Source organism: Lissotriton helveticus, chromosome 4_1 (genome assembly GCF_964261635.1).
Source record: "Lissotriton helveticus chromosome 4_1, aLisHel1.1, whole genome shotgun sequence".
Classification (NCBI taxonomy): Eukaryota; Metazoa; Chordata; class Amphibia; order Caudata; family Salamandridae; genus Lissotriton; species Lissotriton helveticus.
In genome coordinates, this window is record NC_136063.1 from 1081790422 (window position 1) to 1081807479 (window position 17058).

At 39.8% G+C, this 17058-nt stretch overlaps 1 protein-coding gene across 1 annotated transcript in view; it reads left to right on the top strand.

Moving 5' to 3' along the window:
- Positions 1-8839: 8839 nt before the first annotated feature.
- TPPP (tubulin polymerization promoting protein) overlaps positions 8840-17058 on the top strand; it is a 440224-nt gene continuing 432005 nt past the window's right edge. The window contains exon 1 of the mRNA XM_078687675.1: positions 8840-9150. Within this exon, the coding sequence (XP_078543801.1) occupies positions 8840-9150 (311 nt within the window). The remainder of the gene's footprint in view (positions 9151-17058) is intronic.

A 17058-nucleotide genomic window follows, 5' to 3' on the forward strand; every position in this document is an offset into this window, starting at 1 on the left:
CGAAAATACCCAGCAGCGGGTGGACAAACCTGAATCTACTATACCCTCCTTATATCATAAAGTGAGACACCGGAGCCTTAGTCTGCAGAAAGGACAATATTTATTAGTATAGCTCGGGCTATGGAACAGAGTCCCAAGCTCGTCGGAGACAAGACAGAGGAGGCTGCTGCTTTACTCCGCAGCTTACAGGCCTTATATACATATTTCCCCACCACTATGGAACAGAGTCCCAAGCTCATCGGAGACAAGACAGAGGAGGCTGCTGCTTTACTCCGCAGCTTACAGGCCTTATATACATATTTCCCCACCCTAAGGAACCAGTTTGGATGGGGCTGCAGTTATGCCATTCTTTGTTCAGGCAGGACTGGTACTGCAACAGATGGCGCAATAGATTAGGACAGATCTTGCCAAACAGGAGATGTACGTGAAAAACAGACTGATTTTGCAAAACAGAATATATTTATGAAAGAGCAGGTTCTGGCAACGTGACCAAGTCTTTGTTCCCCTTTTAGGAATCGGTTTAGCCGCAAGGCGTGGGGAAGGCGATGTGTATGTGACAGATGGAGACATCAGCAGAAAATCGAGCCAAGTTCTTTTGTCATGAGATGGCAACTCAAACATGGAGTCATGAAGAACAATTGGACGCCTGTGAAAGATGCATTTCTTCAGACGTGGCTTGTAAATGTAGTATCTTGCCAGTAAACGTGAATGGTATGCTTAACAAAGAAAAATAGGGTGGGCTTATAAGATGGCTAGCCTCCTTTACGCCCCAAGTTCTTTTCTCCAAGAAACACATCTTAAGTCAAACTCACCTAAGATCTTTCTGCCAAGAACATTTTCTGATGCCTTTTTTGCATCAGCTGGGTTAGCAATGAGAGGTGTAGCCATTTACTTTTCCAGAAACATGTCTTTGAAATTTGTGCAAGTTTGGACAGATCCCCAGGGAAGATGGTTATGGGTAGTGGCAAAACTAAATGGGAGTATTTTGAATTTTGTCAACTACTATGGTCAGATTAAGGATGACGCTTCTGTGTTGGCTAAGATCAACAAGCTGCTATGGGGTGCCCCTGGTCAGATCATTATTGTGGGGAATTTTAATTATATCCGGGACCTAAAAAAAGACACCTCTAATAAAAATAAAAAAACTATTGAAACCAAATACAAAAAGAGTTTTAGAGGTAATAATGCATGATTATCAGCTGATGGATCCATGGTGCAATGCCAATCCGGCTACAAGCAGTGATACATGCCATTTCCGCCAATACCAGACGGCATCCTGTATCGATTTTTTTTTAACATCTAGGTCACTAAATATCCTAAAGGGAGATATCGGGGCTAATTCCTTCTCTGACCATTCATATGTTGAGCTCGATCTAGAAATTGATATGGGGAAGAGGGAGAGAGCCAGGTGGCAGATGGATTGTCTTCTTCTTCAACGTAAACAATGGGTCGAAGGTTTAAGAGTATGGATTCTTGAATATTTTAGGTTAAACGAGGGGACGGCAGCACCCTTCTCAGTATGGGGGGTGGTTCGAGGCTGCTGTGCGCGGACAAATTGTCTCCTAATCAGCCTCTCAGTCAAAAACACAACGAGCTAAAATAGCAGAACTCCAGCAGGCCGCGGAAAGCGCACAAGACCTGAGAATTTGAAAATGCCAAAAAGGCGCTGAGGGAATTATTTTTATTAGAAGAAATTAGCAGCTCCCGAACCTACCAACAAGGGGTATATGAAGAAAACCAAATGGTGGGCAAATTGTTAGCCGGCTCCCCAAAAACTAGACAGGAAGTAGTCTTAATTTCAAAAGTAGTTGATCCAAAGTCCGGATCCGAAGTGTCAAATGGGGAGGAGATTGCTCTGGTTTTTATGGAGCACTACCAACAGCTCTATACAACGGAATATCCAGTTGGGCAAGATGCCATACAAAATTACTTTGATGACGTAGATCTCCTGAAACTGTCTAATCTTCTTGTGGAACAGTTAAAATTAGATATATCAATTTCTGAAATCCTGGCAGCTCTGAAATCAACTGTTGGAGCTAAAGCCTGTGGAGATGATAGGCTGCCCATTGAATTTTATAAGGTATTTGCAAAGGAGTTGACCTGGCCCTTGACTAAGCTATTCAATCATGTAAAAAATGGTGGTGCTGTACCCTCGACTGTTAAAGAGGCGATTGTTGTCAGCTTCGTGAAAAAAGGCAAGAATCCAAATGATGTCAATTCCTATAGACCAATTAGCCTCCTCAACGCTGATTATAAGATCTTAATGAAAACTTGGGCGCAGCGTTTTACACCAGTTGCACAGGAAATAATCCATAAGGATCAGTCTGGGTTTAAAGTAAGGAGATCTATGTCATCAAACACTGAATTATTAATACAAGCTCTTGATTACTGTAAACTCTGGCTTGTATCATGATGGTCGACGCCAAAAAGGCGTTCGACCTGGTAAACTGGAAAACCCATTTTTTTGGTCTTGGCAGGTACAGAATTGCTCCTCAGGTTATTGAAATGCTCCGGAACATTTATCAGGTGGCTCAGGCGGTAATTAATGCAAATCGTGTGGGCACAGTAAAAATAAACCAGGGGACAAGACAAGGGTGTCGGCTTTCTCCTTTACTACTCACGTTTTTTACTAAACCATTAGCCATCCAAATTAGAGAAAATGCTGCAATTATTTCTCCAATTTTGGGTATGTTCAAACTAAAGTTATTTGCGGATGATATTATCTTATATCTCAGTCTTGATAATCTGAATTTGGAATTGGCCATAACAGAATTCAGCAAATTTGAATTACTTAGGGGCTATAAAAAAATAAAAAATAAAAACACAAATTCTCGTTTTGAATTCTGATATGAAATTTCTTTCAGCCAATCTTAAGCACCAAGCCGCTAAGCCTGACCCAATACGATACTTGGGGATCAGCGTTTCTGATCAAAATCAACATCTATACAAGCTGAATTATGTAGCAATGCAGGGTAAAATGAAGAAATTTCTGGACAATTGGCTGCTATTACCTTTATCTTTGATATGCCGAGTATCCCTTTTCAGAATTTCCATACTTCCTTTACTTGTTTTTGTTTTTATAAATATACCTATTAAAATTAATATTAGTTCTTTTAAGAAGCTGAAAACAATGTTTAGACAGTTTGTTTGGGGGAAGAAGACATCAAGGGTTAAGCTTTCTTCGCTATCATTAGCCATCGACCAAGGTGGATTGGCCTTACTTCATGTTCGTACATACTATGAAGCAGCCTTTTTAGATTTAACAGCTCATTTATTGATTTTAAATGGTTTTAAAGATAATTTTTTGGGGGATAAAATGGTGCAGGAAGCCGGCTCTCAGGTCCCGATTTTTTTTTAAACTTCTAAACTTCCTAAAAGAACGAGGTATAAGACTTTGAAGGATTACTCTATTAGACTTTAATCCTTTTTTAAACATGCTGATTCTTCCGTGTTCCATTATCTAAAATTAGGAGTATGCAAAAACCTTGACCTCCAAATTCAATCTGGCCACCTTAGAAACTGGAAGAACTGTGGGTTAGAAGAGATAGGGCATTCTCAATTCCGATTAGAGTAATCACCGGGCATGGGGTGCAGAAAAGGAGTAGGGACTGGAGGAAGCCAGGTTTTATAAAAAATATTTATAGTTCTTATATTTTCTTAATAGACAAAATGTCTCTGTTAGCGCGCCGGCTAAATTGGTTACTGCCCTTTCTGGAGCAAAGTTAAGAGGGTTGGAGAATTGGTATCGTCTATTGTGCAATCATGGTCAAACTTTATTGGTTGAGAATCATGGAGAAAGGGTTACCCGGAAACTCAATGTACCCTCTCGAGTCAAGAATGGCAGGCCATATGCCAGTTAGGGAGCAAGGTCTTGAGAGCAGCTAATTTTAAAAGAATGCCCTTTTTGTCTCGGTGACGGGCATATTTTACACCCAAAGCACTTAATAAAAAATCCCCAGAAGTTGAAAATAGATGTTTCCGCTGCCAGGCAGAAGGCGAAGGGGCCTGGCTACATAATTTTATAACATGTCCTAGACTAGGACCTTTCTGGGGTGAGATGTTCTTGGCTTTAAACTTGGCAATTAAGAGTAAGGATACAGTTAGAGGCTGAGGTTGCCCTCTTCGTAATCAGTAAATATAGGGCAAATCTGACAAAAGCAGAGGAGACTTTTCTATCCATCTCCATCCTTATTGCCTGTTCTCTAATTCTCTAATCTAATTGGAGGTCGGCGAAGCACCCACTTACGAGAAATGGTTAAACAAAATGAAACGGACAAGGGCTTTTGAGGAAGCCTATGCATGGTGGGTGGGTGCTTCCAAAAAATGTACCGAAACCTGGAAGCATTTAAGGAATCTGGTAAATCAGATAGATTAGCAGTCCCAACAAGGAATTTAGGACTTTTTGATTTCTAAGTTTGTCAGAATAGGGGGTATGTGCTCTGGGGTCCGGAGGTTTGCTTTCTGGTAGTTTCTACACTTTAGCATCCTGGCACTTTAGCACTTTAATACTCTAACACTCTAGCACTTTTGAAAGAATGAATGGCATATCTCTAAAGATGCTTTACTATTGTTATTATTGTGAAAATGGGGACGTTATTGAACCTCTGATGAAACATGCTTCCTGCACTTATTTTGAGCATTTCACGTATTGAGTTTATCCATATTTGATATACGCTGATCTAAAGATGTTCCCCTATTTTGTATTTCTATTGTGATTGCTATTTTCTCGATTATCTGCTCAATACATTTTTTTTATTTTAAAAAAAGACTAAAAATATACTAAATTATTTTTACTATTTAAAATAAAATATTACCACTCCTTGTTTTTTTAAATGCATGTATTTGAACCTTTTCGTAGAATTCAAATTGTAATATAATATTTTAATATGTGTTCTGTATTTCAATGAATGTCTTGATCAACACTTTTGGAGTCCAACGGAATTCTGGACGAGTCCCAAAATGGATTCCGTGCCAAACACAGCACGGAGTCTGCTTTATTGGCCATCACGGAACACCTAAGGGAGGCACAGGACCAGGGCGAGACTTCGACTCTGATTCTGCTGGATTTGAGCCCGGCCTTCGACACGGTCTCCCACAGGATCCTGCTTGAGAGACTGTGGGAGATCGGAGTCAGGGAGAGTGCCTTGGACTGGTTCGCGTCATTTTTATCCAACCGTTCCTTCCAGGTGCACGCCCCGCCGTACTCGTCCAGCAGGCCCCCCCTGGAATGTGGGGTTTCGCAGGGCTCTGCGCTCAGCCCCACATTGTTTAATGTATATGTCCGCCCCCTGGCCATGTTGGCCCAGGAACGTATGATTAAATTAATATCGTACGCGGACGATACACAACTCATTTTCACCTTCTCCAAAAACACTGTGGCGGACCAAATCAAATTCCAGGTAGATATTTTGGTCATATCAAACTGGTTGTCTCAGAACTGTCTCCAATTAAATTAATCTAAAACAGAGATACTTCTCATAGGCAACGAAACACTGAAATGGGACAAACACTGGTGGCCCCCCACACTAGGACCCCCCCCCACTCCTAAGGAGGTAGTAAAAAATGTGGGCGTGATGCTGGATAACTCACTTTCTCTAGAGACCCATGCCAAAAGAGTGGCAGGTACCTGTTATGGTCGCCTACGCTCCCTCAAACCCATTCTTGGCTTGTTTGAGCCTCCCACTCGTCAGATCATAGTCGAGGCCCTAGTCTTATCCCATCTAGACTACTGCAATGCTCTTATGCTTGGCTCTAACCTGACAGTGATAAATAGGCTACAAAGAGCCCAGAAGGCTGCTGCCCGTATTTTGTTTGCATTACCAAAAACCTGCCATACCTCTCCGATTCTTCGATGCTTGCATAGATTGCCGATTAAACAACGCATTCAATTTAAAACTCTATGTCTATCCATAAAATCCTGTATGGTGCTAGCCCCCAAAACTTGCAGGGACTCTGTTCCCTATATGCCCACAAGCGTGCCCTCCGCTCGGCGGATCTATCTCTTGCCCGCACAATTAAGATCCGGAGGAGTAGAGCCGGTGGCCGCTCCTTCAGGTATCTAGCCCCGAAGCTCTGGAACTCGATCCCCCTAACGGCACGGGCCACCACTAACCACATGCTCTTTCGAAAACAGATTAAAACTTGGTTGTTCTCTTCCATTTAACATACTCTCACTGGCTGTGTTGTTTTGCCTTCTGGCATGTCCACAAGCGCTGGGACACCCCGTTGCTGGGGTAGCCATGCGCTATATAAACAGACTTAGCATAACATAACATAACATAACATAACTTTTTGTATAAATCATAAAACATATTTTGGAAAATCTATTCATGTAATACCTTATTGTAGTAAATTAATAATTTGAGGCAGATTTACAAATTTTGCTCTGCTGTGTTACGTCAATGGAAAGACAAAAACTGCGCCATAGCTACAGAGATATGTACTGTTTTCTCTCAACATACTACATCATACATAAATGACTCTGATTATGTTGCAAAAAATATATCAAAAAGATTAGTGCCTGTTTTAAATGCAGTATACCGTACGTAACATTTTTACACTTGACTTGGGCATGTCCCTCATATCGGCACTCCATCGCTGATAGATATTAACCCTGGCATCGCAAACTACGCTACGCTCGCGTAGTTTGCGAAGTTTCCGCTACTTCGCACTACGCAAACTGCTAGTAGCACAGTGCAACCACGCGCAGCATAGTGCAGCTTTCATTTTTTGCTTGCTCGCGGTCCTCAACGTCAAGTTGGTTGACCGCGAGCAAGCAAAATGACATCCCAGCGAGACATTTTTTTCTCACTCGCGATCAGCAACATCAAGTTGCCGATCGCAAGCGTGGAAAGTAAACCTCCTGGTGAGATTCTCAACGTGGGGAGGTCAGGTTTCTCACTGCGAGTAGTCGCGTATGCTCATGACCGCTCGCAATGAAAAACTACCAGTCCGCGTTGAGAAAGCTGCTGCTCGAGTAAAAATCTACACGAGTGGCAGAAACTACAGCTCGCACTGTGCAAGATGCCGTTTTCAATGATTGCAAGTGCCGTATGCTTGTCCGCACTGTGCAATCATTGAAAACAGCATCTTGCACAGTGCGAACAGGGTACTACGCAGTTCGCGTAGTGCTACGCATAGCTCGTGTAGTGCAAAGTGCACTTTGCGTACCTACGGGTCGCGCTACTTTGCGAACTACGACCAGGGTTAATTGATATTTGGTGTGCAGGGCTTCCACAGCAGTTAACTCTAACAGCCTTTAAGTTAAAAAACAAAATGAAAATTAAGGCAGCTCTGTTAAACACTGCTATTGCTGAAGAGGATACTCATCAATCCCCAGATTTTCTCACGTGATTCACAGAGTTCGCATAATTTTGTAACACAAACCTGATGCAAAGGGCCTCATTACGATGGATTGTGTCGGAAACAGGACCTCTCAACAAACTGTCGGCAATCCTGCTTCTCAAATTGTGATGCAACTGACTTAACCTTGGTCGGAAAGTGAATTTTTCCTATTTTGGCTTGTGCTGTGGACCGCAGTACAAGCTGCAATAAGAAAAATACACTTTTTAAACATCCATGCACCATGTGATAGGCACCATGCAGGGCCTGCCACGGGGCCCTACTAGGGAACCCCAAAGTCAATTTCCAACAGCCTTTCAATGGTGGTTGGACCGCCATTCAAAGGCTGCCTGAAAGGGACATTGTAACCCCTATGGCAGTGCATGAGCAGGCACTGCCCCTATTGTAGAGTATTATGTTCCAACCGACAGTCGGAAGGGCTCTTTGAGCCCGTGAGAAGTGTGGTCGGTCCCTCCACCCCCTGCCTCCGATTCCCGCATCATAATGTGGTGTTTGGACTACGAAACCAGATGTTGTCAGACTGCAACCGACAGGTCAGCCTACAGACATTGTAATGAGGCCCAAAGTGTTATGCTGGGATTTACTACCATTGCAAATCAGGATTTGTGTTGGATAGTTTCCCAAAGTAATGCAAAGTGGGCATTCGGTAGGTGGTACATGAGCATTCAGTCACCCATGGATTCTGACGCAAATCCCTATCTAAAAACATTTGTAGAGAGGGAGTTCTGTCAAAATCTTTTGCCTCCTTGAGGTATGTGTCACAGGCAGAGGTGTTGCAATTTCTCCTAGTTTTCCTATATTACTTGCATGCTGCATTGTACAGCACGCATGCAAAGCAGGAAAAGTGTTAAAGGTTAGTTTTTGTACTAAACGGTCCCTTATTAGTGCAAAATCTATTCCTTACAGAAAGTACACATTGCATAAAGGTGTGTGCATTGTCTCATGGCAACCTAAAGTACTGAGAATACTGCACCTGCAAACGGTTGAAAGAAATGACAAGTTGGAGGACGATTTGCTGGATCGCTGATCTTCTATACAGAATCTATGAAACCTTCTAGTCCATTTGCATCTTCAGCCTATATTTATGCTGCAGAGACTGCGCTCACTCACAGGCAGTAGGACAATATTGTATTCTCCTCAGTAACTGGCTACAAACTGTGTCTGACCCCAATGCAATAGATATTACTTTAGTTCTTATAAAAACTTTGTATTCTGTTCTCCTGGTTACTTCCCTCCCTTGGACTCCATGAAAAGCCACATTCTATATGTACATTCATTAATTCTACTGTCCCATAAGTAAATGTAGCCGGTTGTTGTAAAATATCAAAATCAGTAAATGTATTTAACTAGAAGAAATATGAATACATGTGCAGTAAAATCGTTATGAAGAGAAAGTAATGAAAGGTTCAAGCCTGGTTGTTTGGTTGTAAGTTGTTTATCACCAACAACGATATGGATATTTCTCTTTCTAGGAGAAATGGCTGACAGTAAAACAAAATGTCTCAAACCTGCAAATAAGAACCCTTTAAAATCATCTGGTGACCATGTTAAGGAAAAAGAAGTTAAAAAAAAACCTTTGCAGACAAATCGTCACCATGAAGGAGCAATATCGGCAGAGATGGGCACTCTAGAAGAGACATTTAGGAAATTTGCCATTCATGGAGAGACAAGAGCGACTGGAAAGGAAATGCATGGAAAAAACTGGTCAAAGTTATGTAAAGACTGCCATGTGATAGATGGAAAAAACGTAACTATCACAGATGTTGACATCGTCTTCAGTAAAGTCAAGTAAGTTCAGTTGTGTACCTCTAAGAATACTTTTTACCAAGACAAATAACTGCTGAATATTCCGCTAAAAATCGTATATGTGTTTATCTTAGCTTCATTCATCAATAGTAGGAAAATTACCACATTAATATGTATACTAATGTTATTATAGAACAAATAAATGGACAGACTATCCATTCTACCTCTGTCACACACACATATATATATATATATATATATTCACTGAAAAAACCATAGGTTATAGACCATATATAGTTAGGAATTAGCATTTAAAAAACCTTTTTTTACTCACACAAAACCATTGAAATTCCATATATAGTTAGTTGTACTAACTATATATCGCGCACCCGCAATCCACTGCTGATCATGTCACATATTACATCATTCATGACATGGTCAGTGACATCACTGATGACATCACTGATGACATCTCAAATGACATCACTGATGACATCACTGATGACAACATCCAGTGACTGTATGTTTCTGTAAAGTTAAAATATGTCTTACATATTGAAGAATGAGTGGATGTATAAGTGTCTGGATGAAGGATTTAGTAGGTGCATGACTGACTGTATGAGTGAGTGATTAAATGTATCTCACTGAGTGCATGTGTTAGTGACTAAACTGTCTTAATTTGTGCATCATTATGTCTGTTGTTCTGTAAACTGCTGCATGTGTTGATCAGTAGCTATATGAGTAACTATATGGGTTATTGATTGGTTGCCCAAGTATTTGTATGGGAGACTGAGTGTGTGTGTGGGTGGCTGGGAGGTGTATGACTCTGTGCATAGATGTGTGAGCAGTTGATTCACTAGATGTATGGGTTCAAAAGTGCATGTGGAAACAGCTGTATGGGCGGTTGACTGTGTGCATGAGTGTATTGGTGAGTGAATGGATATCTCAGTGCTACATGTCAAAGTAAGTACATATGTAAAACACAATACATGTGAGAGTTGACATATATAAATAACTGTGCAAAAGAGCCAGTAAATGTGTGAGTGGCTGTATGGATCATTGTGAACTTGTATCAGGGATGGTATAAGAGAGTAAATATGTGTTACTATATGTTTGAATAAGTAAGGTGTGTATAACTGTATAGTTGAGGAAATGGAGGTGTGATTGATTCTTTGCATGACTGACTAGGTGTGTGAGTAACTCCATGGATGAGTGACAGTCTGTGAGTGTCTGTTTGCACTGAGTGTATCTAAGGTTATATTAGAGTCTGAAGAGGTTCATCGTATTATCACATGAATGATGTCATCAGTGATGTGATCAGTAATGTCAAATGAGATGTCATCAGTGATGTCATCAGTGATGTCATTTGAGATGTCATCAGTGATGTCATCAGTGATGTCATCAGTGATGTCATTTGAGATGTCATCAGTGATGTCATCAGTGATGTCTTTTGAGATGTGATCAGTGATGTCATCAGTGATGTCATCGGTGATGTCATTTGAGATGTCATCAATGATGTCATCAGTGATGTCATCAGAGATATCATCAATGATGTCATTTGAGATATCATCAGTGTTGTCATCAGTCATGTCATTTGACATGTCATCAGTGATGTCATCAGTGATGTCATTTGAGATGTCATCAGTGATGTCATCAGTGATGTCACTGACCATGTCATGAATGATGTAATATGTGACATGATCAGCAGTGGATTGCGGGTGCGCGATATATAGTTAGTACAACTAACTATATATGGAATTTCAATGGTTTTGTGTGAGTAAAAAAAGGTTTTTTAAATGCTAATTCCTAACTATATATGGTCTATAACCTATGGTTTTTTCAGTGAATTTCAATGGTTTTTTAATAGCAAATAACAAAAGCTTTAAAATGTATTTTTCTTTAAATCAAAAAATATATTTTACATGTTTTTAATACTTTTTTTTTTTATTATATTTTTTGTTTCGCTCCCGGTACGCGAACCGGTTAGCTTCCCGTTAGCGCAATTTGGTGCCGCGACCCGGTCCGCGAACCGGTAAACGTTCCGTTTCCGCAACTGCTGCGTTAGAAAACAACATCGTGACGCGTCACGTCAGCGTGACGTATCGCGTTGTCGCGTAATACGTCATATGACGCGCCAAGGTAGCGTACCCGGAAGCGAACTGGTACGCGAACCGAGGCGCGAAGCGCAGCTTCCCGGAAGCGATCCGGGACGCGGCCCAAAGCGCGTAACGTAAACACAGCAGGTCATGTGACTTGGTAATAACACTTTTCATTGGTTCATTTCACTTTTGGTTTCCTAATGATGTAAGACTAGGTCATGTGATCTAAAATTAACACTTTTCATTGGTTTAGAACTATTGTTTTTCCCAAATGATGAAAACCCCTCCTTCTTTCCTCACTCTGACTTTCATCTTTGTGAGAGAAAGACCCTTTGTTACCAGTGAGCAATGGCTTCATTAGTAGCTTCAGCTGGTGCTTCCCCACTACCTCCACCACATCCAAGGCAGAGAGGACCACCTGCTGAAGTTATAATTCAGCAAGAAGAGGAAGGAGAGGAAGAGGAGGAAGAGCAGGAAGAGAGGCATTTTTTGCCTGAGGAGCCCAGGAGGTCTCACCTGAAAGAAAACTTTATTTGGCAATTTTTTAAATTTCCCCGAGGCCAGAAAAAAGTCAATGCAAGGTACGTAACTTGCCTTATATGTCAAGATAGACTGTCCAGAGGGACCGAGAAGAAATACAGTTACGGAAACTACACAATGCATCGCCATATGAGTAGGTGGCATCCTAACAATTACAGTGCTGCACAGTTACGTAACGAGCAAGATAATCCCCCTTCTATGGCCAGAAGATCTGTTGTACCGGAAGTGACGGGACCAGAGGGGAGGGAGATGGTCCCAAACATACAAATGAGATTCGGGGAAGTAAAACAAGTCTGCGTACTTTGTAATCAGTTCATTTGCTACAGAGAAAGTAGCATCACGTTAATCAACAGAGCTATCGATAATCATGTTTGTCCGAAACGCCCCAGACAATAAATTCTTTTTTTTTTGTTGCTCCTGTTGAGCCCTTTACAATGAATCGTTTTCGTTTCCCCCCCCAAAAAAAACCAAAAAAAATATAAAACCGTTCAGAAAAATTCAAAAAAAGTAAAACAAAAGTTGAGAAAAATAATAAAAAAAATAAAAAACAACAAAAACAATAAAAAAAAGTTCTTTTCAAGAACTACCTCCCCGTTATAAAAAAATTGGTAGAATATTTGGAACTCTGCCAACCTCTATTTCTCTTGGTTCGCTTCCCGGTTCGCTCGCCGGTACGCGAACCGGGAGCGAACCAAACATTTTTTTTTTTTAAAAAGAACAGTAAGTATAAGGGAAGGAAACAGACAGTTATGTTAAAAGAAAGACAGCTATAGGGGAGTAAACTAGAGATACTGTTACCCGCAATCCACTGCTGATGATGTCACATATTACATCATTCATGACATGGTCAGTGACATCATCAGCAGAGGATTGCGGGTAACAGTATCCCTAGTTTACTCCCTATAGCTGTCTTTCTTTTAACATAACTGTCTGTTTCCTTCCCTTATACTTACTGTTCTTTTAAAAAAAAAAAATTTTGATCAGTCAGAAACAGTGACAGTAATAGAGACAGAGTGAGTGACCAAGAGTAAAGAAGTATGAGAAGAGAGGGACTAAGAAAAATAGTGGAAGGAGTAGAGTAATTAAGTAATAGAGAAAGGAATGAGGGAAGTAGCAAAGGCAGGAAAGTGATGGTTAAAGAAATGAAGCAGTGGAACTAATAGAAGTTAAATGTGATAGAAATATAACGAAAAGAGTACAAAACATTTACCTTGTAATTGTCGTTAAGTTAGTCATTTGTTATTTTTATACTTTCAATCTGTGAAAGAGAGAACAAACATTTGAAAAATATTAAAACATGTTTTTAATAAATTAGAAAAGACAAGGGAAAAGATTGAAAGACAAACAGTTTTTCAACAACTTTGACACTTACAGAAGCCTCTGCTTCTCCATGCCCCTACACAGTCCTAAAAATATACATTTTAAACTAACAGTATCTTGATGCAGATGAAGTGAGTCCTATCTTGCAACATGGTGCATCTTTTGCATCACTGCTGCATCGGTCTCATGTGGCATTGTTTTTTTACAGCATGACACATCTGCCTAGATGCATCATTTTGTAATTTTGTCGCCTCATAGCAAATCTTTTCAACCGCCACTGCGTCACAAAAGTGACGCACAGTGGCGCAAAAGAGGCATACACCTATCATAAATCTGTCCCTAACATGTTAAATGATTGATTCAGGATGACGATAAGGTGTGGCCTATCCAGAGGTTTGTTTAAGGTGAGGCCTACTCAGGGTTGCAGATCAAATTTACACTTGTTGAAGAATACAGAGGAGATAATACATGTGAAGGCCTACTAATGAAGTAAGTCATTTCCACTTCACTCTTGAACAAAGGCCAGACCTCTTCTGTGTCCGTGGACAGACCTAAAGTTCATCTGCACAATGTCATTCGTAAACTTAGGAAACACAGGTGATGTAATTGAAAAATGTGGAGTTTATTTTCCTCATTTCACAATCACATCACCTGTGTTGCCTTTGCTTAGGTATCTCATAGTGCAGATGGAGTCTAGCATATCAAACAGTACACAGAAGTTGAGCAGTGTATACAACAATTTTGACACTTACAAAAGCTTCAGCTTCTGCATGCCCCCTACACAGTGCTAATTATATACATTTCAAACTGATGGTATCTTGCTGGAGATGAACTGAAACCTATCTTGCAACATGGTGCATCTTTTACACAAAAGTGACCCACAGCGGAGCAAAAGAGGCGCACGGCCATCATAAATCTGACCCTAACATTTTAAATCATTGTTTCAAGATGCCGATAAGGTGTAACCTATCCACAGATTTGTTTCAGGTAAGTCCTACTCAGAGTTGCAGATGAAATTTAGGTTTGTTGAAGAATACAGAGGAGATAATACATGTGCAGGCCTACCAACCAAGTGTGTCATGTCCACTGCACTCTTGAACAAATGTCAGACCTCCTCTGTCTCCAGGAACAGGCCTAAACCTCATCTACACAATGTGATGTGTAATGTTAGGAAACACAGGTAATATAATTGAAAAACGTGCAATTTTTTTTGCTCATTCCACAATCATATCACCTGTGTTTCCTTTGCTTAGGTATCTCATTGTGGAAATGTAGTCTATCATATGAAAGACTACGTAGAATATGAGCACTGTATGCAACAACTTTGACACTTACAGAAGCCTCCCCTTCTCCATGCCTCCTACACAGTTCTACATGTACATCATAAATGCAAACAGTACAGAATTAATTATACATGTTAAATGGTTTATTTTTGCTGTTCTCAGAATGTATCAAATTTCACTAAAAACAGTGACTTGAAGGTATTCATCATATAACAGCGGGGGAAAAAAAACACAATCAAAATGATTGTGTTTAAAAAACCCATACACCATAACAAATCAGAATTCAGAACTCCTTAAAGTTAACTTACTTTCCATGACGTCAAAGGATGTCCTATGAACAGCTTACACTCTGTTGTGCTGTTATTACTTTCAGCCCGCCACTTTCTGAAAGAAAACCTCCATCGTTTTGAAAAATATGTTACATACAATAAATGACTTCTCGCTCTCTACCACACGTTTCCACAAGGCCAAATCATGTCAGAGCCATTTATAACTCTTGGAATTCTTGTAAGCCAATCCCGTCATGTTGTATTTCCGCAACTTTCAGAATTAAAATGTTGAAGATCATTTTCACAATCCTGGATTACTAATATCTTACCCTTCTTGCTCACTCATGTTCTACATTTCCTATGACACTGATACTGCTTACTATGAAGCAGACTTACACTACCTGTATGACTACTACAATTATTTAATTCGCTACATCACTTTTAATCACAAAGCAATATAAAACAGTAGACAGCATTGCAGACTTACATTCCCTCTACTCCATGTTTTGATTGGCTGCTTGAATTAGCTTATAAAAAGAAATAGTTTTTCTGAACTCATTCAAAGTGCACTTATTTTTCCATGACGTCCAGTGTTATGGTAAGAAGTTATGTCTCTGTACTACACTTATCCTCAAGGCCAAATCGTGTAGGAGCCATTAGAACTTCTTGAAATTCCTCAGAGCACATCCCGAGATTCTTTCCCTAAAATTTTGGTTTTAAAAACACCAAGTAAGAATTTTTAAGGTCATACAGCAATTTTTTTTGAAAATTAAAACAGAATCGTTGCAGAATGACCAGCAATTTCTAGACTTTAAATAAGCTGTGTAATGTCCTGATGTTATTGAAGGACCGTCATGATATATAATCGCTACAGTTACAAAAGTCCTTCCTGATATTGACAACTGTGAAGCCACAAAATTTTTAATTAAAGTTGTCAATTTTGTTCCATCAGACCTACATCGTTGGAACATTAAAATGACATACTGGCCATATGTTCGTATAAATAAGGTTGACATCATTTCAGATTTACATTGGCTACATTCCATGTTGTGATCAGCTGCTTTACTAGCTTATTAAAGGAGAGTGATTTACTGTCTGGCAAAGTTAAATATATAAATCTTTCTGAGTCTACACTAGTAGTACTTGATACCCTACAGTTCTCGCAGTCATGCTGCCATTGATAAGAAAGCCCAAACAGGTGATCTACATCTACACCTTCAGCATGCAATACATCAAGCATATACATTAAAAACTCCTGACAATCTTGCTGAATATTTTGAGAGAATTGTGTTTGGCCTGAACATCTGTCTAACAGATTTCGAATTTCAGACACACTTTCTATTTTTGTTCTATCAGTGCTACATTTCTCTAACACAGAATTTAACAAACTGCATAATCTTTGATCAGAATTGACCACAATCTCTTCTTTTACATTTTCTAGAGAAAACAAAACATTAACCACTACATTAGCATAGCAGTTGACACCAGAACTGTTTTCAAATTGAAAACCAACAATATCTTCAACAGAATCCTTTTTGTTTCTGCTTATAATTTCAGGTTCATCGACTTTTCGTCTTTTTGCTACAACCTCCCCAGTATTGGTCACATTTCTTCGTTTCCGGCCTACCACACGTTTCTCAAACAAAGTATATTGAGGCAAATGTGGCGCATACTCTCTTCTCAACCTATTGTATTCCTTAACACAATCTAGATCCGCACAAATGTTTGTGACATCACACTCAATCAAGTACAATCCCGATAAAGTTCTAACTCTTGACAATGCCACATATGCCATACCCTCCTTGAACACAGAACTGCCAATATTCACCAATGCACTGTCTACACTTAAACCTTGCGATTTATGGATTGTCACCGCATATGCCAAGCAAACAGGAAACTGCTTACGGCGAACATATAAGTCTTTTACAAGCAAAAATCTAGCAGAACAACGACCAATTAGCTGTACTTCCTCAATGCCATCAAATTTAATTTTTAAAAATTCAATTCCATCTCTATTTCTGTATTTCACAAAATCAACAACATTACCCATTGATCCATTTACCAGACCTCTTTCAACATGTAAATTCCTTCTTAAAATTAAACGGCAGTTCAAGCACACATTGAGAGTCTTTTCAAAACCTGAAGTTTTAGATATAGTCTTCTCTAATGAATCCAATTTTGTTTTCAAATTCTCAGACAAAATAATTGTTGATCCCATATGCTCTACTCTGTCAATAGCTTCCAGTTTCACAATCTCTTGCTTTTCTAAATTCAACATTTTGTTGTTGAAGATGGCACATTCTGCAAGAGTTGGCATCAAACATATTCCAGATTTCTTCTCAGTAATTTTCTGAAAAATATTCTCAGGCACAACATCTTGTTCTGGATATAAATTTGACAATAATCGTGCATGTAAAGCTTCTTTCCCATGCTCGGTCA